General features: G+C 35.9%; 1 protein-coding gene across 1 annotated transcript in view; it reads left to right on the plus strand.

Moving 5' to 3' along the window:
• The first annotated feature begins 656 nt into the window (after positions 1–656).
• The window catches only part of LOC112834698 (A disintegrin and metallopeptidase domain 3-like), a 130,710-nt gene continuing 106,582 nt past the window's right edge, over positions 657–24,784 (plus strand). Inside the window, exons 1-4 of the mRNA XM_025886169.2 lie at positions 657–790; positions 1,335–1,417; positions 12,241–12,296; positions 16,757–16,835. Coding sequence (XP_025741954.1) covers positions 733–790; positions 1,335–1,417; positions 12,241–12,296; positions 16,757–16,835 — 276 coding nt within the window. The 5' untranslated portion in view covers positions 657–732. The remainder of the gene's footprint in view (positions 791–1,334; positions 1,418–12,240; positions 12,297–16,756; positions 16,836–24,784) is intronic.

The raw sequence follows: 24,784 nt of genomic DNA on the forward strand, positions 1-24,784 counted from the left end.
CTTTCTTTCTTTCTTTCTTTCTTTCTTTCTTTCTTTCTTTCTTTCTTCCTCTTTTTCTTTTTTTGGACTGATACTTCAATTACAAAACCATACTGAGGCAGTAAAACACATACATACACCCATTCCATATTTAGCTTCTCATTTAGTTTCCTTAACCAAAGGGTTTTCTAAGAAACAAAGTTACCTACAAGTGAAGAATTTAGATACCATTTTTTTTAACGTTTATTTGTTTTGACCTGAGACTTAAATTAGAAATCCAGCGGTAGATATGGTTTCCATTTTCTGTTTTCCTTCACTACTGTAATTCAGCCATTGTGCCAAAAAACTACGACGTGATCTATTAACATTGCCAAGCACTTCACCAGCAGATGGCCCATTTCCAGAGGAGAAAATGCACTTTATGACTCTCACGTCCTCCCTGAAGGCGCTTCCAATGTCCGCGTTTTGGAAAATAAAGCCCAAGCCCACGTGGGCAGCAGGACGGGATGACTTGTGCCTCCTGAGCGCAGCGGGCGGTGGGTGGGCGCCCGGGGCGGTGACTGCCACTGCGACTGCGACTGCTCCGGCGAGTCCACAGAACGGCGGGGTGGGCGGAGCAGCCGCGCCCCCTCCCCCACCGCCCGGCCTCTGGCGCAGACCCCAGCCCCACCCGCCCGGAACGCAGGTCCCGCGCGTGCGGCTGCCGTTCCGCAGCCAACAGACATCACCGTGGCAAGGCCGGCAGGCCCCGCAATGCTGTCTCTCCTGCTGATCCTCTCAGGCCTAGGCCGGCTGACCTCCGCGGGCCATCGTGAGTGAAGGACCCTCCTCCATAGAGGGTCACCTGTCGCAGAGCCTCTGGGCGTGGCGGGCCCCAGAACCTTGCTCCGGAACCCCGGGTCTGGCTGGGGAGAGCCCAGGGTCTTGTCAGAGCCCACTTAGAGTCAGGATCCTCCTGGGCCTGCTGCTTGGAGGGCTCGGAGCAGGACTGGGACAGTTGCCCCTCACTTGCGGGACCCCGCACTTGGAGGAGAGGGCGCGCATCTTCTGGGAGGTGGGCACCTCTTCACTTGCTAGGGCTGAGGTCAATAAGTCTCAAAGTCTCTGGATGGTGGTAGGGTCACGCCCCAAAGTGTGTATGGATGGTGGAGGGAACCTCTTCCTGGAATGTACAAAGTCTGATTCTGTGGCGGGTGAGTGCGTGCCTGTGTGTGGGCCCTGTGTGTGTTGGGGGGGGGCGGTGGGGGTGTTGGGGCTTGGAAGTTCAAAGAGTGATGTGATGTGATAGGACACGTGAAGAATTAAAGATGCTGCCAGGCACTGGGGAAAGCTCACACATGTTTTCCTTACTGTAGATCCCGAAACATCGCCTCTGCAAATTACAGTGCCACGGAAGATTGGGACAAATAGCAGTGATGGTGAAGTTTCAGAAACACATGTAATTAAGAAATTACTTTTTAAATTTGTATTAATTAATTAATTAATTTTTGAGACAGAGAGAGTGTGCGAGTGGTGGGGAGAGGAGCAGAGGCAGAGGAAGAGAATCTTAAGCAGGCTCCCCACTGAGGGCAGAGGTTGATGGGGGGCTTCATCTCTGGACGGGAAATTATGATCTGAGCTGAAATCAAGAGTCAGATGCTTAACCAGCTGAGCCACCCAGGCATCCTGTGGAAATCACTTTTTTAAAATGAGTGCTTTATTTTTATTGGACTAGGTGACCCAAATCAATTCATGCATGTCCCTTCGAAACTTTTTGTTCTAATTACTGTGTTAAAGAGTCATTTTGTCTCAATGAAAGTAAGCATTTTGATTTTTCTTTTCATTTCCCAATGAACAATATGAAACTTTTTAAAAACTGGCTCAGAAAAAAGTACCCCAAATTCCTATCACACGAAATGATATATACAGTCTACTGGACTTTTTTCTAGAAAATAGGAATATTTAAATATTTATTCTATATAAATAGGGTCACACTAATATAAGATGATTTTTAAAAAGACAATATATAATTTCTTCATGCCTATGTTTCCATATATAGGCATATATATCTGTTAATGTAATATATATAATCTGATTAAAAAGTAAAGCATGTACATTGGAAAATTAGAGAGCACAAAGAGTTGTTAAGAAAGTGAATGTGTGCCTTGGTTTCTAAAGGTAGTAAATTTGAAATGAATGAATTTTTAGAGACATGCACACACTCCTGCACATATATTTTTAATAATAACATATGAGTGTTCTAATTAGCTTTTAATTTACTTATAAGGTTAGAATTTATTTTATGATTATAAATATAGCTTTGTCATTATTTTTCAGAACTGCATGATTATCTCATTATATGGATATAACATCATTCTTTGTCAAAATTAAAAATGTAGTTTTTAAAAAGATTTTATTTATTTATTATTTATTTTATTATGTTATGTTAATCACCATACATTACATCATTAGTGTTTGATATAGTGTTCCATGATTCATTGTTTGCATATAACACCCAGTGCTCCGTTCAATACATGCCCTCTTTAATACCCATCACCAGGCTAACCCATCCCCCCAGCCCCCTCCCCTATAGAACCCTCAGTTTGTTTCTCAGAGTCCATAGTCTTTCATGGTTCATCTCCCCCTCCGATTCCCCCCCTTCATTTTACCCTTCCTACTATCTTTTTTTTTTTTAACATATGACGTATTGTTTCAGAGGTACAGATCTGTGATTCAACAGTCTTGCACACTTCACAGTGCTCACCATAGGACATACCCTCCCCAGTGTTGATCACCCAGCCACCCCATCCCTCCTACCCCTACCACTCCAGCAACCCTGTTTGTTTCCTGAGATTAAGAATTCTTCATATCAGTGAGGTCATACGATACATGTCTTTCTCTGATTGACTTATTTCGTTCAGCATAATACCCTCCAGTTCCATCCATGTCGTTGCAAATAGCAAGATTTCATTCCTTTTGCTGCATACTTATCATTTATATATATATATATATATATATATATATATATATATATATACCACATTTTTTTTTGAGGAAAAACATTTTATTTCTTGGTACACATTTTCCTTTCATAGCGACCAAAAAGACCGTGTTTCATTTCCTCTAACAGACCCTGTCCACCAGTTATGTTGCCCTCAATATATCGCTATAGCAACATATATATCTATGGTACATTTATACACATGTACACGCCTTCTAAAGCACTGTCAGGACACAGACTAGGCTTTCCCACAACTGGGGGCTTCCCAGGTGCCATGTCAAAATGATCACTGGTTTGTCTTTTTTATTGTTATGTTAATCACCATACATTGTGTCATTAGTTTTTTATTCTTATGTTAATCACCATACATTACATCATTAGTTTTTGATGTAGTGTTCCATGATTCATTGTTTGTGCATAACACCCTGTGCTCCACGCAGAACATGCCCTCTTTAATACCCATCACCAGGCTAACCCATCCCCCCACCCCCCCTTCCTTCAGGAACCTCAGTTTGTTTTTCAAAGTCCGTAGTCTCTCATGGTTCATCTCCCCCTCCGATTTCCCGCCCTTCATTCTTCCCCTCCTGTTATCTTCTTTTTTTTTCTTAACATATATTGCATTATTTGTTTCAGAGGTACAGATCTGTGATTCAACAGTCTTGCACAATTCACAGCGCTCACCATAGCATGTACCCTCCCCAATGTCTATAACCTGCCACCCCATCCCTCCCACCCCACGCCCACTCCAGCAACCCTCAGTTTGTTTCCTGAGATTAAGAATTCCTCATATCAGTGAAGTCATATGATATATGTCTTTCTTTGATTGACTTATTTCACTCAGCATAACACCTTCCAGTTCCATCCATGTCATTGCAAATGGCAAAAATCTCATTCCTTTTGATGGCTGCATAATATTCCATTGTATATATATATATACCACCTCTTCTTTAGCCATTCATCTGTCGATGGACATCTTGACTCTTTCCAGTTTGGCTATTGTGGACATTGATGCTATAAACATAGGGGTGCACGTATCCCTTTAGATGCCTACATTTGTATCTTTGTGGTAAATACCCAGTAGTGCAATTGCTGGATCTACCATATGGTAGCTCTATTTTCAACTTTTTGAGGAATCTCCATACTGTTTTCTGGAGAGGCTGCACCAGCTTGCATTCCCACCAAAAGTGTAGGAGGGTTCCCCTTTCTCTGCATCCCCGCCAACATCTGTCACTTCCTGACTCGTTAATTTTAACCATTCTGACTGGTGTGAAGTGGTATCTCACTGAGGTTTTGATTTGGATTTTCCTGATATACCACATCTTCTTTATCTACTCATCTGTTGATGGACATCTTGACTCTTTCCACACTTTGGCTATTGTGGACATTGCTGCTATAAACATCGGACTGCATGAATGCTTTTGATCACTACATTTGTATCTTTGGGGTAAATACCCACTAGTGCAATTGCTGGGCTGTAGGGTAGCTCTATTTTCAACTTTTTGGGGAACCTCCATACTGTTTTTCAGAGTGGCTGCACGAGCTTGCATTCCCACCAACAGTGTAGGAGGGTGCCCCTTTCTCCACATCCCTGCCAACATCTGTCATTTCCTGTCTTGTTAATTTTAGCCATTCTAACTGGTGTGAGGTGGTATCTCATTGAGGTTTTGATTTGGGTTTCCCTGATGCTTAGCGATGTTGAGCACTTTTTCATGTGTCTGTTGGCCATTTGGATGTCTTCTTTGGAAAAATGTCTGTTCATGTCTTCTGCCCATTTCTTGATTGGATCATTTGTTCTTTGGGTGTTGAGTTTGATAAGTTCTTTATAGATTTTGGATACATCTTCTCCCATTCTGTCGGTTGTCTCTTGTTTTTTTTTTAAAGTATTTCCTTTGCTGTGCAAAAGCTTTTTATCTTGATGAGGTCCCAATAGTTCATTTTTGCCCTTGCTTCCCTTGCCTTTGGCGATGTTCCTAGGAAGAAGTTGCTGCAGCTGAGGTCGAAGAGGTTGCTGCCTGTGTTCTCCTTTAGGATTTTGATGGACTCCTGTCTCACATTGAGGTCTTTCAACCATTTTGAATCAATTTTTGTGTGTGGAGTAAGGAAATGGTCCAGTGTCATTCTTCTGCATGTGGCTGTCCAATTTTCCCAACACCATTATTGAAGAGACTGTCTTTTTTTCCATTGGACATTCTGTCTTGCTTTATTGAAAATTAGTTGACCATAGGGTTGAGGGTCCATTTCTGGGCTCTCTCTTCTGTTCCATTGATTGATATGTCTGTTTCTGTGCCAGTACCATACTGTCTTGATGATGACAGCTTTGTAATAGAGCTGGAAGTCCGGAATTGTGATGCCGCCAGCTTTGATTTTCTTTTTTAACATTCCTCTGGCTATTCGGGGTCTTTTCTGGTTCCAAACAAATTTTAGGATTATTTGTTCCATTTCTTTGAAAAAAGTGGTTGGTATTTTGATAGGGATTGCATTGAATGTGTAGATTGCTCTAGGTAGCATTGACATCTTTGCAATCTTTGTTCTTCCAATCCATGAGCATGGGATGTTTTTCCATTTCTTTGTGTCTTCCTAAGTTTCTTTCATGAGTATTTTAGAGTTTTCTGAGTACAGATTCTGTATATCTTTGGTTCGATATATTCCTGGAAACAAATGAAAATGAAAACACAACTGTTCAAAATCTTTGGGATGCAGCAAAAGCAGTCCTAAGAGGAAAGTATATAGCAATACAAGCCTTTCTCAAGAAACAAAAAAGGTCTCAAATACACAACCTAACCCTACACCTAAAGGAGATGGAGAAAGAACAGCAAATAAAGCCTAAACCCAGCAGGAGAAGAGAAATAATAAAAATCAGAGCAGAAATCAATGAAATAGAAACCAAATGAACAGTAGAACACATCAATGAAACTAGGAGCTGGTTCTTTGAAAGAATTAAGAAGATTGACTTTTCAAAAAGAAAAGAGAAAGGACCCAAATAAATAAAATCGTGAATGAAAGAGGAGAGATCACAACCACCACCAAAGAAATACAAACAATTATAAGAACATATTATGAGCAACTATATGCCAGCAAATTAGATAATCTGGAAGAAATGGATGATTCCCTGGAGATGTATCAACTACCAAAACTGAAGAAGGAAGAAATAGAAAACCTGAACAGACCTATAACTACTAAAGAAATTGAAACAGTAATAAAAAATCTCCTAACACACAAGAGTCCAGGGCCAGATGGCTTCCCAGAGGAATTCTACCAACATTTAAAGAAGAATGAATACCTATTCTTCTGAAACTGTTCCAAAAAATAGAAATGGAAGGAAAACTTCCAAACTCGTTTTATGAGGCCACCATTACCTTGATCCCAAAACCAGACAAAGACCCCATCAAAAAGGAGAATTATAGACCAATATCCTTGATGAACATGGGTGCAAAAATTCTCACCAAAATACTAGCCAATAGGATCCAAGTGTACATTAAAAGGATTATTCACCACGACCAAGTGAGATTTATTCCTGAGCTGCAAGGTTGGTTTGCATCTGTAAATCAATCAGCGTGATACATGAATAAAAGAAATTCAAGAACCATATGATCCTCTCAATATGCAGAAAAAGCATTTGACAAAGTACAGCATCCTCTCTTGATCAAAACTCTTCAGAGTATACAGATAGAGGTATATCATAAAAGCCATCTATAAAAAACCCACAGCAAATATCATTCTCAATGGGGAAAAACAGAGAGCTTTCCCCCTAAGGTCAGGAACACTCTCTGTTTTTCCCCATTGAGAATGATATTCGCTGTGGGTTTTTCATAGATGGCTTTTATGATATTGAGGTACCTCTATCTGTATACTCTGAAGAGTTTTGATCAAGAAAAGATGCTGTACTTTGTCAAATACCACCACTGCTATTCAACATAGTACTAGAAGTCTTAGCCACAGCAATCAGACAACAAGAAAAAATTAAAGACATCCAATTCAGCAAAGAAGTCAAACTCTCACTGTTTGCAAAAGATATGATACTTTATGTGGAAAACCCAGAAGACTCCACCCCCAAACTGCTAGAACTTATACAGGAATTCAGTAAAGTGGCAAGATATAAAATCAATGCACAGAAATCAGTGGCATTCCTATACATCAACAACAAGATGGAAGAAAGAGAAATTAAGGAGTCAATCCCATTTACAATTACACCCAAAATCATACGATACCTAGGAATAAATCTAACCAAAGAGGCAAAGAATCTGTACTCAGAACTATAAAATTCTCATGAAAGAAATTTAAGAAGACACAAAGAAATGGAAAAACATTCCATGCTCATGGATTGGAAGAACAAACATTGTGAAGATGTCAATGCTACCGAGAGTAATCTACACATTCAATGCAATACCCATCAAAATACCATCCACTTTTTTCAAAGAAATGGAACAAATAATCCTAACATTTGTATGGAACCAGAAGAGACCCCGAATAGCCAGAGGAATGTTGAAAAAGAAAATCAAAGCTGGTGGCATCACAATTCCGGACTTCCAGCTCTATTACAAAGCTGTCATCATCAAGACAGTATGGTACTGGCACAGAAACAGACACATAGATCAGTGGAACAGAAGAGAGAGCCCAGAAATGGACCCTCAACCCTATGGTCAACTAATCTTTGACAAAGCAGGACAGAATGTCCAGTGGAAAAAAGTCTCTTCAACAAATGGTGTTGGGAAAATTGGACAGCCACATGCAGAAGAATGACACTGGACCATTTCCTTACACCACACACAAAAATTGACTCAAAATGGTTGAAAGACCTCAATGTGAGACAGGAGTCCATCAAAATCCTAAAGGAGAACACAGGCAGCAACCTCTTCGACCTCAGTCGCAGCAACTTCTTCTAGAAACATCGCCAAAGGCAAGGAAGCAAGGGCAAAAATGAAGTATTGGGATTTCATCAAGATAAAAAGCTTTTGCACAGCAAAGGAAACAGTTAAAAAAAAACCAAGAGACAACCTACAAAATGGGAGAAGATATTTGCAAATGTCATATGAGATAAAGGGCTAGTATCCAAAATCTATAAAGAATTTATCAAACTCAACACCCAAGGAACAAATAATCCAATCAAGAAATGGGCAGAAGACATGAATGGACATTTTTTCAAAGAAGACGTCTAAAAGGCCAACAGACACATGAAAAAGTGCTCAACATTGCTCGGCATCAGGGAAATCCAAATCAAAACCTCAATGAGATACCACCTCCCACCAGTCAGAATGGCTAAAATTAACAGGATGGGAAATGACAGATGTTGGCGGGGATGCGGAGAAAGGGGCACCCTCCTACACTGTTGGTGGGAATGCAAGCTGGGGGTGCAGCCACTCTGGAATACAGTATGGAGGTTCCTCAAATATTTGAAAATAGAGCTACCATATGGTAGATCCAGCAATTGCACTACTGGGTATTTACCCCACAGATACAAATGTAGGCATCTGAAGGGGTACGTGCACCCCGATGTTTATAGCAGCAATGTCCACAATAGCCAAACTGTGGAAAGAGGCATGATGTTCATTGACAGATGAATGGATAAAGGAGATGTGGTGTATATTTACAATGGAATATTATGAAGTATCAAAAGGAATGAGATATTGTCATTTGCAATGACGTGGATATAACTGGAGGGTGTTAGGCTGAGCAAAATAAGTCAGAGAAAGACATGTAATATATGACCTCACTGATATGAGGAATTCTTAATCTCAGGAAAGAGTTGCTGGAGTGGGGGCGGGGTTGGGAGTGATGGGGTGGCTGGGTGATAGACATTGGGGAGGGTATGTGCTATGGTGAGTGCTGTGAATTGTGCAAGACTGTTGAATCACAGATCTGTACCTCTGAAACAAATAATGCAATATATGTTAAGAAAAAAAAAAGAAGAAGATAGCAGGAGGGGAAGAATGAAGGGGGGGAAATCGGAGGGGGAGACGAACCATAAAAGACGATGGACTCTGAAAAACAAACTGAAGGTTTTAGAGGGGAGGGGCTGGGAGGATGGGTTAGCCTTGTGATGGTATTAAAGAGGGTATGTTCTGCATGGAGCACTGGGTGTTATGCACAATCAATGAATCATGGAACACCTCATCAAAAACTAATGATGTAATGTATGGTGATTAACATAACAATAAAAATAAAAAAAAAGAAGTGGTATATATATACAATGGAATATTATGTAGCCATTAAAGGAATGAAATCTTGCCATTTGCAATGACGTGGATGGAACTGGAGGGTATTATCCTGAGCAAAATAAGTCTATCAAAGAAAGATATGAACCATATGATCTCACTGATATGAGGAAGTCTTAATCTCAGGAAACAAACTGTGGGTTGCTAGAGTGGTGGGGGCTGGGAGGGATGGGCTCGCTGGGTGATAGACATTGAGAAGGGTATGTGCTATGGTGAGTGCTGTGAATTGTGTATGACTGTTGAATCACATACCTGTATCTCTGAAATAAATAATACATTATATCTTAAAAATATAAAGAAGAATATAGTAGGAAGGTTAAAATGAAGGGGGAAAATCAGAGGGGGAGACAAACCATGAGAGACTATGGACTCTGAGAAACAAGCTGAGGGTTCTGGGGGGTGGTATGGGATAGCCTGGTGATGGGTATTAAAGAGGGCACGCTCTGCATAGAGCACTGGGTGTTATACGCAAACAATGAATCATGGAACACTAAGTCAAAAGCTAATGATGTAATGTATGGTGATTAACATAACAAAATGAAAAAAAAAAGACACATTGGGATCTGATAGGAATCCAAGGATTGGAACCTCAGTGGCCAGATGTAAAAGGAGTATTGAATTGCTAACTGGAAAATTGTTAGACACTGGGCAGGTTTTATAGACTGAGACAGTGTGACTGTCTCCCTTTATGGCACCAAAAAAATCCAGTTATTATGTGTTCATAAAAGGTATTACACTGAAAATAATTATCCAGAGAGTTTAAAATGTTTTAAATGTTATGAGAGATAAACATCATTACTTAATGAAATATTCAGTTCACCAGGAACATGTAAAAATTCTAAGTTTGTATGTATTTAAAAATGCTCTCAGCATATATAAGAACTGATTGCACTAGCGGGAGTAATTCTCAAATCCATTTTCATAGATCTCTAAATTTTTCAAATCCATTTTCATAGATCTTTTCTCAAATATTGGTTTATAAATTGTAAAAAGATTCATAAAGACAATTTGAACAATAAAATATTTTATTTGATGGATTTATGTAGAAGTGAACCCATCACAGTAAATATATTTTTTCCCCCTCTATGCTATTCATTAGGACTCACTAGACTCTACAGGGTATCACCATGAGTCTTTTATGTAATGACAAAGCATATGATGCAGCAAGAGAAAGAGAATTCAGGCAAATATCAGGAATTCAAGAAACATCCCTATGAACCCAAACTCTGTGCTTCTGGAACATGCTGAGTCTCTGGCTTGAAGTAACAAGACTTAGGGGGGTGGATTTTGGCTTTTGGAGAACTCCTTAAAAAGTTTTCAGTGACTCAGTAGCCAAGGTAGCCTGGTCAAACTAGGTAGGGAAACACTAAAGTTAACCTTGGGCAAGAGAGTTTTTGAACCCTAGAAAGTACCTTACAAATCTCACTGCCTTTGGTTTAGCTGGGAGTCAGAAACATCAGACTTCTAGGCAACCCCAAACGTAAAGATAGTGTTTTTCTAATCCAGCTATAATTTGGTTTTATCTCTATAGCAATAATGTATATTCTTCTTAGGAATATGCAGATTATTCAACAACACTGACAAAAGGAAAAAAACATTAAAAATCAAATATTGACAATACAGTATCTGGTAACAATTCAATTAAGTTGAATCTTAAAAAGTTTTAAAATGTATATGGAAATTTAAAAATACACTTCTACATTATTCATGGGTTGAAGAGGAAATCCTAAATCATAATGTATATTAAATGGTAATGGATGAAATTGAAGAAATTACAGTCCCAAATTCAAGTCATATTCTGAAGATGACATAGAGGCATACTTTATAATTGCTTGCAATTTTGTTAATTTTACTCCTGTTTGCACCCAACAAGATTCAAAATATGTAATGAAGAAAACTACAGATTAAAAGGAGAAAGAAATAATATCACAATAATTTGGGGAAATGTTGACACATCTTTTTTTTTTTAAGTTTCATTTATTTATTTTAGAGAAGGTGGCGGGGGGGCAGAGGGATAGAGCGTCTTAAGCAGACTGCCCTGAGTGGGGAGCCGGACATGGGACTCCATTTCACAACTTTGAGATCATGACCTGAGCTGACATCAATAGTCAGACGCTTAACTAACTGTGCCACCCATATACCCCAACACAATTTTTTCAATAGCTGTAGGCTTACAGAAGACTAAACATGAGAAGGTTTAAAATGACTTATGCAGAAAACTGTACCCAATGACAAAATTCACATTCTTTGCAAATGTGGAAAATTATACCTGCATTGCACATGTGCTATGCGGTGAAGAATGTGTATATTTTATGATGATGTCACAGATTGGGTTCTTGGGGGTGCAGTCTTTGAGAAGATTCCTGTGAAGGCAGTTTATTAGGGTATGCTCTTGTGATGAGCCCCTGTGGAAGGGCAGGGGAGGAAGTGGGAAAGGGGAGACGGAGACTCAACCAATTCTCAACAACGTGTGAAGCTAGCATGGCCCATCAATATCTGGAGTTGGGATGAGGGGGCTTCTCATTAAATGTGGGCTGCCTCAGAAAGTTGTGACTTGGTGTGAGGTGACCCTCTGTAGCTGAGAGAATTCCTAAAGAGGACAGGGAGAAGAGTGTTCTTAGAGTTAGGGATACTTCCTTTAATCTGAGAAGATTAACAACACAGGTTGTATCTTCAATTTCTCAATTTATTTGGGCTCGAAGTTGCAAAGTAAAAAAAAATAATAAAATTCAAGTTTCTTCAAAGATTACTCAACATTTTTAAATGTAACCATTTTAAATTAAAATTTCATTATGAAATTTTATGACTAATGCTCTTAGTTTTGAAATAGATTGAGATTCTTTAATTTTTATTTAAATTTAATTAGGATTAATTCTGTCATACATTCCAAAATTGAAGGAAGATTACAATTATATATGTCTATATTATATATGTATATATTATTTTGAGATGTGTGATATGATCTATGTCTCAGTGAAAGAGTAAATACATTTTAAGAAGCTATGGCTTTTGATTTTTAAGAATTCAGAATTTCTAATAATTAAGTTCTCCTTGAATACTTTGTTGTAGGTCACTTATGCCATCAAAATTGGCCAGAAAATGTACACTCTCCATCTTGAAAAACAGTAAGTGGACATTCTTCTTTTTATGCAGTTTTAGTTTCTGAAATTTTTATAGTCACTACCCTTCTTTGAGTCTAAACAAGAGCATGACTATTATATTTAATATGTTACATCTTTGTGATTCAAGTCAGACTAGAATTCCAAGTCTTCATCTTGAGATTTTAAATCCAATATTTGAGCCAAATTTTAATTTCATGATACAAAATGTACGCCAGAGAAATGAAAATTAGTCTATGTAACTCTTTAAAATATGGCCACAACTGTAACAATTAAGGCAATAATTTTATTTTGTTTAATTTTGTTCATCATATCATTTTATATATTTCTATGATTTTAAACATTTTACTTGATATTACACCAACATTTTTTTAATATCGTAAATTTTCAGTCTGTGAGGAAACGAATGTTAATAACCTTGTATCTCTCTATCCACCATTTTATATTCTAAATTTCACCTTTCCTTTAAATAAAATATGTAGAAACTTACCAAGAAGGTTTGTTTTTAGAGAAATGGAAATACTGTTTTGCAACTGGCAGGTCTTATTTAATAATGGTATTCATTTTCTTCCTCTATGTATATATCTTAACTCATTCTTTAACAGGTAACAGTCTGTAGTATGGCATGTTGATAGGTAATGAGGTTATTTCCAAGGATTGTCACTATAGAGTCCTGCAATAAACATCCTTATATGTATATTCTTATGCAATAGATATTTTGTTTTGTAGGCTTAATACCAAGAAATGGGTTTCTGGATCAAGAAGTATGAATAATAGTAATAATAGTGATAATAATAATAACAACAAAAACAACAAAAAGTAACTGACATTCATGGAGCGCATACCAATTGCCGGGCATATTTCTAAGCAATTTGCATGTAGTAACTGATTTAATTTTCACAACAACCTTCCTTATTACTCATATTTTATATTAGGATTTTGAGAGATACTGCCAGTTTCTGAAAAGACAGTAGCAGTTTAGATTTGCAAAAGCATGCAAGATGTGCTAAAATAATATATTGCATCTTTGTGTCAATTTATATTTCCCTAAAAAACTTCTCTAAACAATTATTGGCTATGTGCCTTTTCCTGTTTCCTGTTTCCAATTTAATATTTATTTTTTAGACCAGTTTTAGGTTCATGGCAAAATTGAGTGGAAGGTACAGGCAGTTTCTGTATGCCCCCTGCCTTTGCACATGTGTAGTCTCTCCCATTATCAATATGCCCCACCAGAATGATATATTTGTTATAATTGATGATCCTACACATAATTATTACACAAAGGCCATAGTTTATATTAATCTAATATTTTTTATATTGGCCTGATCATTCCCTAAATCAGCCAACATTCAGCTGAATTCCAGACCATTGAGCAAGCCTGGCCACCATTAGCAGAATTATTATGGCTACTCATTCATGACCCAGAAGTGTGAATAGTAGATACTTATTATGTGGTTCTGGTTTTGTGGTTGTACTTTTTGTGCAACATTTTGTATAACACTTTTTTTTTTTTTGAGAGAGAGAGAACCTGTGAGGTGGTAGTGAGGGTGAGGGTGAGAGGAAAAGGATGAGAGAAAATCTTAAGCAGTCTCCATGCCCAGTGCTGAGCCTTAGTGGGGCTTGATCTCACGACCCTGAGGTCATGACCAGAGGCAAAACCAAGAGTTGGACGCTTAATTGACTGAGCCACCCAGGTGCCCACATAACATTTTTATCTGAGAGTCATTTTTACTGATTTGTGCAGAATGAGTTCATTGATTGTGGCCATCCAATAAATATATCTCGTTTATTATTTATCCACTTACGTATTTATAGTAAGAAAAGCCATATTGTGGATATCTTTTGCCATGATGTTCTGGGCACCAGTGAAATTGATGGATTATAAATGATATAATTCTCAAGAGTGCTATATGCTACTAATTTTTATTTCAGAGGGTTTATCCCAGTTTTCACTCAGATGAATAATTCAAAAACATTTCTGTTCTCTACATTCTCAATAAAATGAGTATTTTTGCTCACTTATTTTTGTTAATGGGTAAGAAATGCTATTTTATTGTTATTTTAATATGTACTTCCCTGATTATTAATAATATGTAGTATCTTTTCAAATGTTTACTGACTATTCTATTGAATTGCTTTCCTAAGCTTTTTGTTTTCCTTTTTGGTTTTCATTTTTATTCATTTGTTTTGAGTTATTTATTTTCAATCTATGGCTTACCTTTCTGCTTTTCTTTCTTTTTTTTCCCATGATCAATTTGTGGGAATATTTTTTTATTGTAGATATTAACTCTTTATCTCTTCTATATGTTGCAAATATGCTATCCAGCCTACTGACTGTCTTCCTCCTTTGTTTGTGGGATTTATTGTTATAAAAATGAAATATTCATATAATCATTATACTAATATTTTCTTTTATAGGTTTCCAGATGCCTCACTTGTGTCTATCACATCCTGAATTTGTATTATAATATTCCTATAGTATTTTTAAAATTCTTTTTACATTTAAGATGTAAATCCAATGCTTTCAGTTTACTTACTTAACAACTAAATTGCATTTTCCAAGTTTTATTACTGCTTCCTTTTTATTTTTTCCTTTTATTGCAATTTTATGCTGACCTAGGTATTGTTTATTTTCAGATTATTTTCTTCAGTTGGCATGCTTTCTGAATCTGTGCATATCTGCAAATGTCCCTTTTGTTCTCACAACTGAATAAATCCCTTAACTTTTCATTTTGGTTTTAAATCACCACACATTTTTAAAAATTTTATGGAAATCTATGGTTTCATCCTGGGTCTTATGGACCTGCCCTCTGTAGAATAGATTTTCCTCCAACTATTTTCAGATCTTTATTTTAGCTGTGTTTTTTACTAGCAAAATATGTTCTTTTTATTGGCTAGGACTCTAATTCTGTCCTCAGCAAACAAATTCTCTGACACATTTATTGAATTATTTATTTTAGTTTCAGAGTCATCATTTTAGTTTCAGTGTCTTTTTTTTTTTCTTGAAAAGATCTGCTTTGGAAGCTTATTAGCTTTTTTTAACTTTTCTTGAAATAATGATTATTTTCTTTAACCAATTTCTTCATTCAACTTCATTAGGAACTTTTTTTAAGTTTGCCTTCCACCCTTTTGTTGTTCATTTTCCTTATATTGGATATTGTTTTTTCCATTGAGTGGTCATATGTATTTCTATTAATTCATTGATTAAGGCAGACTTTTTTGTTATTTTGTGTAGAAGCAAAAGTATACTTTGGAAGACCCAGGATGAGTGAACTTGCAAACTAGATTTTATCCTTTTAATTATGCTTGTCAGCAATCTGTTGAATTTCCTTCTCCTGGCAGATGCTTCTGGATTCCCATTTCCACCACCTCCACTGACGTGCTTAGTTACTAAAATGTGGCTCTGCCCTTGGGCCAGAATTCATGTTCCAGGTACTTGCTCCTAAAGCAACCCATGTCATTTGGCATTGCCCTTGAATATATGTGGACTATGAGCTGATAAAGATCAGTGTTTTGTTTTCTTTTGTGTTTTTTTCTGGGAAGCTCTCTAGTTTTGTTATTTGAACTGAGGAAAAGGAAGAGTTGTCTGGAATGAGAGAAGAAGCAGGTCTGGAAAGAGAAGTAGTGGTGAATGTGCATACTCTGTGAGCCCTCTGGTCCCTCTTTGATTCTGGCCTTGAACTGCCCCTTGGTGTTTGGAATCCTTGAGAAACCCCGGTCTCCCAGCAATAAATCCTGGGGTCAGATTTTTCCATAACAATCACTATCTTCTCTGTAAGAAGATCACGAAGATCACGCTTTGGTACCATTTATATGAGGCTTGTCTGTAGGATTCATGTAGCTTATGAAATTAGTCTTCTGCTTCTAAACAAAGGCTTTAAAAACTATTGTATGCTTCTACAATTTTTCTCCTTCTGCTACAAGAAAGGCATGTTCCATGGGGTAGGAGGTATGTCTTTTCCCAGGTTCCAGAATGAAGGCTGTGTGGAGCTGAACCTACAATAAACTTGTGAAGAAACATTCATTGTTGTTTTGAAGCACTAAGAATTTGTGGGGTTGTTCTCACCACAATATAATTTCATGAAAACTAATGGAAAAAGCATATATTTTTTGTTTCTTATCAATCTATGGCTACTTGTTAGCAAATATTAACAAATTAGCAAATATTTATGCCATGAGATTTACTGATTGTTGAATCTAAAAGAAAATTTTGCCATGGGAATCTGGAAGTCCTGGTTTCTATTATACAAAAATCTATGTCATTATGGTGTTCCTACTGCTATAGATTATACTGCTTAGTATTTTTTCTTATACAAAATATGCTATCAGAAGGCAAATGAGATAATGAAGAGATGAGTCCGTTTAAGTTTTGGATATTTGAGCTTGTAAAATTGAAAGTGAATTTTAATTTCATGATTCTGCTTTTGTTAATGTTTCAATGAAGTGTATTACTTTGGTTGAATTAGGTCATTTTTAGACCCTCATTTCCTGGTGTATGCATACAACAAATCAGGAACATTGTATCCAGATTCTTCATTTATAAAGGTAAGCTTTCCTTTATGCTCTGTAGATTTATGTTTTTTTTTTTATATCATTAAGGTGCCATTGGCAGGAAGAAAAAGAATGCTTTCTGCCCCACAGAATTATTGGGCAAACATCAGAAGCCCAAATATCAATTACTATGAAGGCAGATTGACCAGAACAATTACTTTTCAAATTTGGAACTCCAGAATCTCTTATCAAAAAAGGTTGTTTAAACCATCAGAAGTATTAGTAGGGTTCTGAGAGAGAAAGAAAGTGGGTTAAGGAGCTAAGAATAAGAAGCCCCTAAATACAGAGTCATTTTAATTGAGATGTCATAGGACCTGAGCAGTGTAGGAAGTGGTGGAAATTACAATTATCATGTGGTTTCACTCATAAGTAGAACATAAGGAAGGAATAGTGCGGAGGAACATAGGGGAAAGGAGGGAAAACTGGGAAGAAATCAGAGAGGGAGACAAACCATATTAGACTCTGGACTCCAGGAAACAGAGGGTTGGGGAAAGGGAAGGGGATGGGGGATAGGGTAACTGGGTGATGGGGCATTACGGAGAGCATGTGATATGGTGAACACTGGGTATTATACGCACTGATCAATCATTGAACATTATATCAAAAACTAATGATGTACTACTATACGTTGGCTAATTGAATTTAAATAAAACATATATGCATAAAAAAAGAAATTACATTTCTGAACAATCACATTCCCACAAAGAAACATCAGGTCTACATGTTCTTTCTCTTTACCTTCTCCAATCTTTAACTATTTATGGTAATGCTTCTATGAACATGCATCTGCAATTTGTTGTGTGGACATAATTTTTTATTTTTCTGGGATACATGTCCAGGAATATGATTGCCAGATCATATGGTAAGTATATGTTTATTTTTTAAAAGAAATTATTAACTATTTTCTAGAGTGTCTGTACCATTTTACATTTCCACTGGAAATGTAGGAAAGATAAAGGGTCTGCATGTTTGTCACCATTAGATCAGTATTTAAATAATCTTTTAAAATTTTAGTCATTTTGATAGATGTATAGTGATAGCTCATGTAATTTTTAATTTGCATTTCCCTAATGTCCAGTGATGTTGAATATATTTTCATGAAATGAAATGTCTATTTATGTCCTTTACCCATTTTCTAATTGGGTTGGTTGGTTTTTTATTATTGATTTTTAAGCAGTTTATATATTCTAAATACAAATCCTTTGCCAGATAGGTGGTTTGTCAATATTTATTCCCAGTCTGCAATTTGTCTTTTCATCTTGTTCATAAGGTCTCCCATTGATTAGAAATTTTTAATTTTGATAAAAGTTAATTTATCAACTTTTCCTTTTATGAATGGAAGTTTGGGTATCAAACTTAAGAACTCCATCTATCCCTAGTTCCTGAAGATTCTATGCTTTTCCCCCCCCTAAAAGTTTTATAGTTTTATTTACCTTTAGTTGTATGTCCACTGTGAGATAATTTTATGTAAGGTGTGAGATTTGGATCAAGGTTAATTCTTTTGACTGAGGATGTGCATTTATTAGTTTCAACATCATTGAAATAAAAGGCTATTCTGTATTGAATTGCTCTTGCATCTTTGTCAAAAAGTCAGTAGGCCATATTTTTGTGGATATATTTTTGGGTTCTTTATTCTGTTCACTTCTTCTATGTGTCTGTACTTCTGCCACTACCATGCTGTCTTCTTTAGTTTACTTGTAAATTAAGCTTTTATGTAGACTGCAGTGATTCTTCCTACTTTATTCTTTCTCAAGAATTTTAGACTATCATAGGTATTTTGCTTGTTCATATAAATTTCAGGCTAAATTACTTCATGGATACAAACAAACTTGCTAGGATTGTGATAGACATTGTGTTAACCCTGTAGATCAATTTGGGGAAAACTGACATTTTTGCTATGTTGAGTCTTCTAACCTGTGAATGCAGTGAGACTCTCCATTTATTTGATCTTTTTTCCTTATGTCTTTCAATAACATTTTGTAATTTTAGCATGCATATCCTGTACATAGTTTTTTTAAGTTTTTACCGAAGCATTTCATTTTCTTTGGATCAAATGTAAATGGTATTGTATTTTAATTTCAGTTTCCACATATTGTTAACTAGAAATGCAATGTATTTGTGTTGATCTGGTATCCTACAACCTTGCTGAAGTCACATACTTTTTTTTTTTAAGATTACTTGGGATTTTTTACATAGATGTGTCTTTTATAAATACAGACATTTTTCTTTTGTCCTTTTCAATCTGTATGCTTTTTATCTCTCTGCTTTGCCTTACTATGCTTGCTACAACTTCCAATACGGTACTGAATCACAGTAGTGATTTACCTCGTTCTCCATCTTAGGGATAAAATAGTCATTCTTTCCACATTGAGGATAATGTTAGCTGTAGGGTTTTTTTTTTTTAAATATATTCCTTACAAATTTGAGGAAATTCTCTATTTCTAGGTTGCTAAGAGTTTCCCATGCCCCATCAAGTGGTATGTGTTTAATTGTATCAGATGGCTTTTCTGTATCAGTTGATATGATCATATGACTTTTTTAGCCTCTTGATATGATGGATTGCACTGATTGATTTTCAGATATTAAAACAATAGTGCAGATCTAGAAAAGTTACAACTTGGTCCTGGTGGATAATTCTATTTATCTATGACTGGGTTTGATTTGCTAATAATTGCTTGAGGATTTTTTTTTTTGTCAAATTTCCTGAGAAATATTGGTCTGTGGTTTTCTTTTTTTGTATTGACTTTGTCTAATTTTTGTAGTAGAGTAATACTGGCCCTATAAAACAAATTTGTTTTATTTTCTGGAAGATGTATAAATAACATGCTAATTTTTAAGTTGTTTGGTAAAATTCTTTAGTGTCCTCACAAGGCCTGGGGACTTGTGTGTGTGTGTGGGAGGGCAGAGTTTTTAATTACCGACTCAGTTTATTTAATAGTTACAGGAATACCTTGTTTATCTGTTTCATATGTATTGTTTGGGTTGTTTCTGTTTTTTTAAGGAATTGGTCCATTCCATCTCAGGGGTGGAATTTAGGGGTATAATTTTGTTATAGCCCTTATTATCTTTTTAATGATTATAGGAGTGTTTTGTTTCTGACATCAATGATGGCTGTCTTCTCTCTTCTTTGTCAGTCCTGCTGGAGATTTTCCAATTTACTGAATTTATCAAAGAACCAACTTTTTCTTGCCTTTTTCATATTTTTGTCTTATTTTCAATTTCATAGCATTTAGCTCTTATGTTTATCATTGTCTCCCTTGTACTTTTCTTTGAGCTTCTTTTTTCTAGTTTGTTGAGGGGAAAACATATTACCAATTTGTGACCTTTCCTCTTTTCTGTTGTAAGCATTTTAGTACTAAAATTGCCTACTCAGCACTGCTCAAGCTGCAGCCTACAACAATATGTTTTATTTTCAGTTTGATACAGTTATATGTATTTTTAAAATTTCCTTTGAGGCTTCTTGTTTGACCCATGGAGTTTTAAAAAGTGTGTTGTTCAATTTCCAAAGTTTGGAGATTTTTCCTGTTGTCCTTGTCTGCTGATTTCTAGTTTGATTTCATTATGGTTAGAAAATATATCCTGTATGATTTCAATTCTTTTAAATTTGTGAAGGTTTGCTTTATGATCCAGTATATTATGTGTTGATGAATGCTCTTAGAAAATTGAAAAATATGTGTATTCTGCTCTTGGGTTGGAATCTTCCATAAATGTCATGTAGATCATATTGATTGATGTTGTTCAGTTCTGTATTTTTACTGATTTTCTGTCTAATACTATCAATAACTGTGTGATACATATTGAATTCATCATTATTGTGGTTTTTTTTTTTTTGTCTTTCTCTTTCAGTTATATCAGTGTTTGCTTCACGTATTTTGAAGTTCTGTTGTTTGATGCCCAATACATTTAGGATTGCCGTGTCTTCTGGATGGATTGATGCTTTTATGATTAGGTAATAATTCTCTTTGTCCCAAATAGATTTTTTTACTAGTAAGTCCACTTTGTCTGATATCAATAAAGCCACTTTGCTTTATTTTTATGAATACTCACATGATACATATTTGTCCATTCATTTCAGTCTATGTTATGTTTGAAATGAGTTTTAGTTGAGCCATAGTATTTCTTTTTCTCCCATTTACCCTGGTGCAGAGTATTTTATTTGGTATTTTTAGACTATTTACATTTAAAATAATTATTGATATATTGGGGTTTATAACCCTAATGGCTTGTCCTTTGTTTGTGTCTTCTTGCCTTCTTCTGGGTATTTGGATATTTTTTAGGATTGCATCATGAATTATTAATGTCTTTTAAAGTATTTTCCTTATAGTTTTCTTAGTGTTTGCTGTAGGTATTACAATATACATATATAACTCACAATATAGCTTACTATTATGTAGACTTTTTACTATTTCAGTAAAATGTTGAAACCATACTTCTGTTTGAGTTCCTTTATCCTCTGCATTTTTAAAATACAATTGGTAAAAATTCCTTTACATATATTAAGCATCAGATGATATTGTATGATTTTTGTTTCAACCCCAAAATATGATTTAAGAAACTCATGAGGGAAAAGATTGCCCATTATATTTACCATGATTTTAATCCATTCTGTTTCTCCCCATTCCTTATGATGCTCCAAGCCTTCATGTGATAATACTACATTTGTTTTTTGGAGTTTCTTTTTGACATTCTTTAAGGGTATATGGGCTAGTTATAAAATCTAGTTTTCCTTTTTTGAGAAAGTCTCTTTTTTCCTCCACTCTTAAAGGGTGAATTTGCCAGATACAGAGTTCATGTTTGACTGTACTTTTCTTTTAGCAGTTGAAAATTGATATGGTGTTTCTTCTTAACCTTCATTCTTTCAGATGTGAGCTCTGCTGTCATTCAAGTTGGTGTTTCCCTATAGGTTATGTGACATTGCTTTTTGGTCACTTTGAAGATATTTTTATTTCTTTTATTTTAATTACGATAACCTATTTATTGTGGGTTGCATTAGGTCCATTCCCTTTGCAGTTTGCTTAGCTTATGGAATCTAACGTTTATATGTCATCCATCAGTGTTGTGAAGTTTTCAGTCTTATTCCTTTTTCTTATTTTTAATTTGTATTTTATTTTCTTGTGGTAAAAATACTTAGATGTGAGTTCTACCATCGACAAATTTTACGTATACATTTTTGTTAATTATAGTATGATGATTTACAGAAGATCCTAGAGCTTATTCATCTTGCTTGACTGAAATATTATGCCCATAAGTTAGTGCTCCCCATTTCTCCCTCTCCCCAGCCCATGGAAACCACCATCCCAACTCTCTGATGGTATGAATCTATTTCAGATGTCTCATATAAATGGAATCATGCAGTATTTGTCTTTCTGTGACTGACTTCTGTGACCGAAATCACTTAGCATGATGTCCTCATCCATGTTATCACATAATGCAGAATTTGCTTCTTTTTAAGACTGCATAGTATCCCATTGGATGCGCCCTGCATTTTCTTCATCCACTCATCTGCTGATACCTGGTTAGGTTGTTCCCACATCTTGGCTATTATGGATAGTGCTGCAGGGAACATAGGAGATCCAGTATCTGCTTGAGGTCCTCATTCTGATGCTTTTGGTAACTACTCAGAAATGACATTTCAAGATCATATGGTAGTTCTATTTCTAGTTTTTAGAGGAACCTCCATACTGTTCTTATCAGCAACTGCACCATGTTGTATTCCCACTAACAGTATGTGACAGTTCCACTTTCTCCACGTCCTCACTAATCCTTGTTGTTATTTGTTTGTATGATAATAGCCATCCTAAGTGGTAGGACGTGATTTCTTACTGGCAAATTGACATTTTGATCATTATAAAATGTCCTTATTTGATTCTTGTGACAGTTTTGACATAATGTCTATTTTGTCTGATATCAGTATAACTACATCTGCTCCCTTTTGGTTGTCATTTGCTTGGAATATCTTTTTTTATGGCTTCACTTTCAGCCTATATGTGCCCTTAAATCTGAAGTGAATTTCTTTCAGACAGCGTATAGTTGGATATTGTCTTTTTTCTCATTAAGCACTCTTATTATGTCTTTTGTTTGTGTAGTTTCATCCATTTACATTTAAAGTTATTATTGATAGGGAGGTTATTTACTGTTGTCACTTGTTAATTGTTTTGTGGTTACTTTGTCTTTTCTTCTCTTGCTCTCTTCTATTGTGTTTCACGGATCTTTTAAAATATGTTTTGATATTGGTCTTTTTCTTTTGTGTTAATTATATTGGCATTTTCATTTTGGATACCATGGGGCTTACATGAAATGTCATATAGCTATAATAGTGTATTGTAAGCTGGTAAGAACTTCAACCACATGCAAAAATCTGCAATTTTATTACTCCTCCTCACATTTTTTTTGTTTTTAATGTCACAATTTACATCACTTCATATTGTGTATCTTTTAACATATTTTTAGTTATAGTTATTTTTAATATTTTTGTCTTTTAAATGTTCCACTAGAATTAAAAGTGATTTACCCACTATCATTATATTAATTTAGTATTCAGCACTTTCTATATATTTACCTTTACTAGTGATTTTCATTTTTATATGCTCATATTGCTGCTTAGCACCCTTTAGTGTCAACTTGAAGAACTACCATTCGTATTTCTAGTCATGCAGATATAGTGGTGAGAGATTACCTCAGTTTTGTCTGGGAAAGTCTTCATCTCTCCAGTTTTTAAAAGACCTAATTTTTTATGAGCAGTTTTGGGCTGGCAGCAAAATTAAGAGGAAGGTACAGACATTTTTAAATATTCCCTGGACCCACATGTTCATAGCCTCTGCTGTTAGTGACACCCCCAACCACAGTGATAGATTTATTACAATTGAGGTAGCTTCATGAAGCATGTCATACTTACCCAAAGTCCATAACTTACATTATGGTTTACTCTTGGTTTTGCACATTTCTTGGGATTTCACAAACTTATGACATGTGTCACCATTGTAGCATCATACAGAATAGTTTTGCTGCCCTAAACAACCTCTGTACTCCACCTATTCAACCTTCTGTCCTCCTCTCACCCTGAGAACTACTCATCTTTTTACTGTCTCCATAGTTTTGCCTTTTCCAGAATGTCACGTAGTTGGAGTCATACCATATAAAGCTTTTTCAGATGGGCTTCTTTCACATGGTAATATGCATTTAAGATTCCTCCATGTATTAACATAGGTTGATAGTTCATTATTATCGCACTGAAGAATAATCCATTGTTTGGATGTACCACAGTTTATTAATCGGGTCACCTACTGAGGGACATCTACATTGCTTCTGAGTTTTGACAATTATGAATAAAGCTTCTATAAGCCATGTTTGCAGGTTTTTGTGTGGACATAACTTTTCAGTCCTTTGGGTAAATAAAAGGAATAAGATTGCTGTTTCATGTTAAGAGTATGTTTAGGTTTTAAGTAGCCACCAAAATCTTTTCAAAATGGCTCTACCATTTTGCATTCCTACTAGCAATGAATGAGAGTTTTTGTTGATCCACACACTTGCCAGCAGTTGTGGTTATCAGTTCTTTAGATTCTGGACAATTTAATACTTGTATAGTGATATTTCATTGATGTTTTAATTTTTTTAATTTAAATTAAAATTTTTTTAGCTTTTTGAGATATGATTTACAAATAAAATTGTGTGTATCTAAAATGTACAAATGTGATTGATTCACATACATATGCTATGTAGAATGGTTACCATAATCAGGTTAATCAACACATCCATCACACCTCAAGTGGTTTTCTTTTGTGTGTGTGTGTGTGTGTGTGTGTGTGTGTGTGTGTGTGTGTGTTGAGAACACTTAAGGTTTACTCTCAACAATTTCAAGTATATAACACAGTATTATGAAATGTAGTTACCATGCTGTACATTAGATCCCCAGAGCTTAGCCATCTTATAACTGAAGGTTTATA

Source organism: Callorhinus ursinus, unplaced genomic scaffold (genome assembly GCF_003265705.2).
Source record: "Callorhinus ursinus isolate GAN/ISIS: 27379988/994484 unplaced genomic scaffold, GSC_fseal_2.0 scaffold17, whole genome shotgun sequence".
NCBI lineage: Eukaryota > Metazoa > Chordata > Mammalia > Carnivora > Otariidae > Callorhinus > Callorhinus ursinus.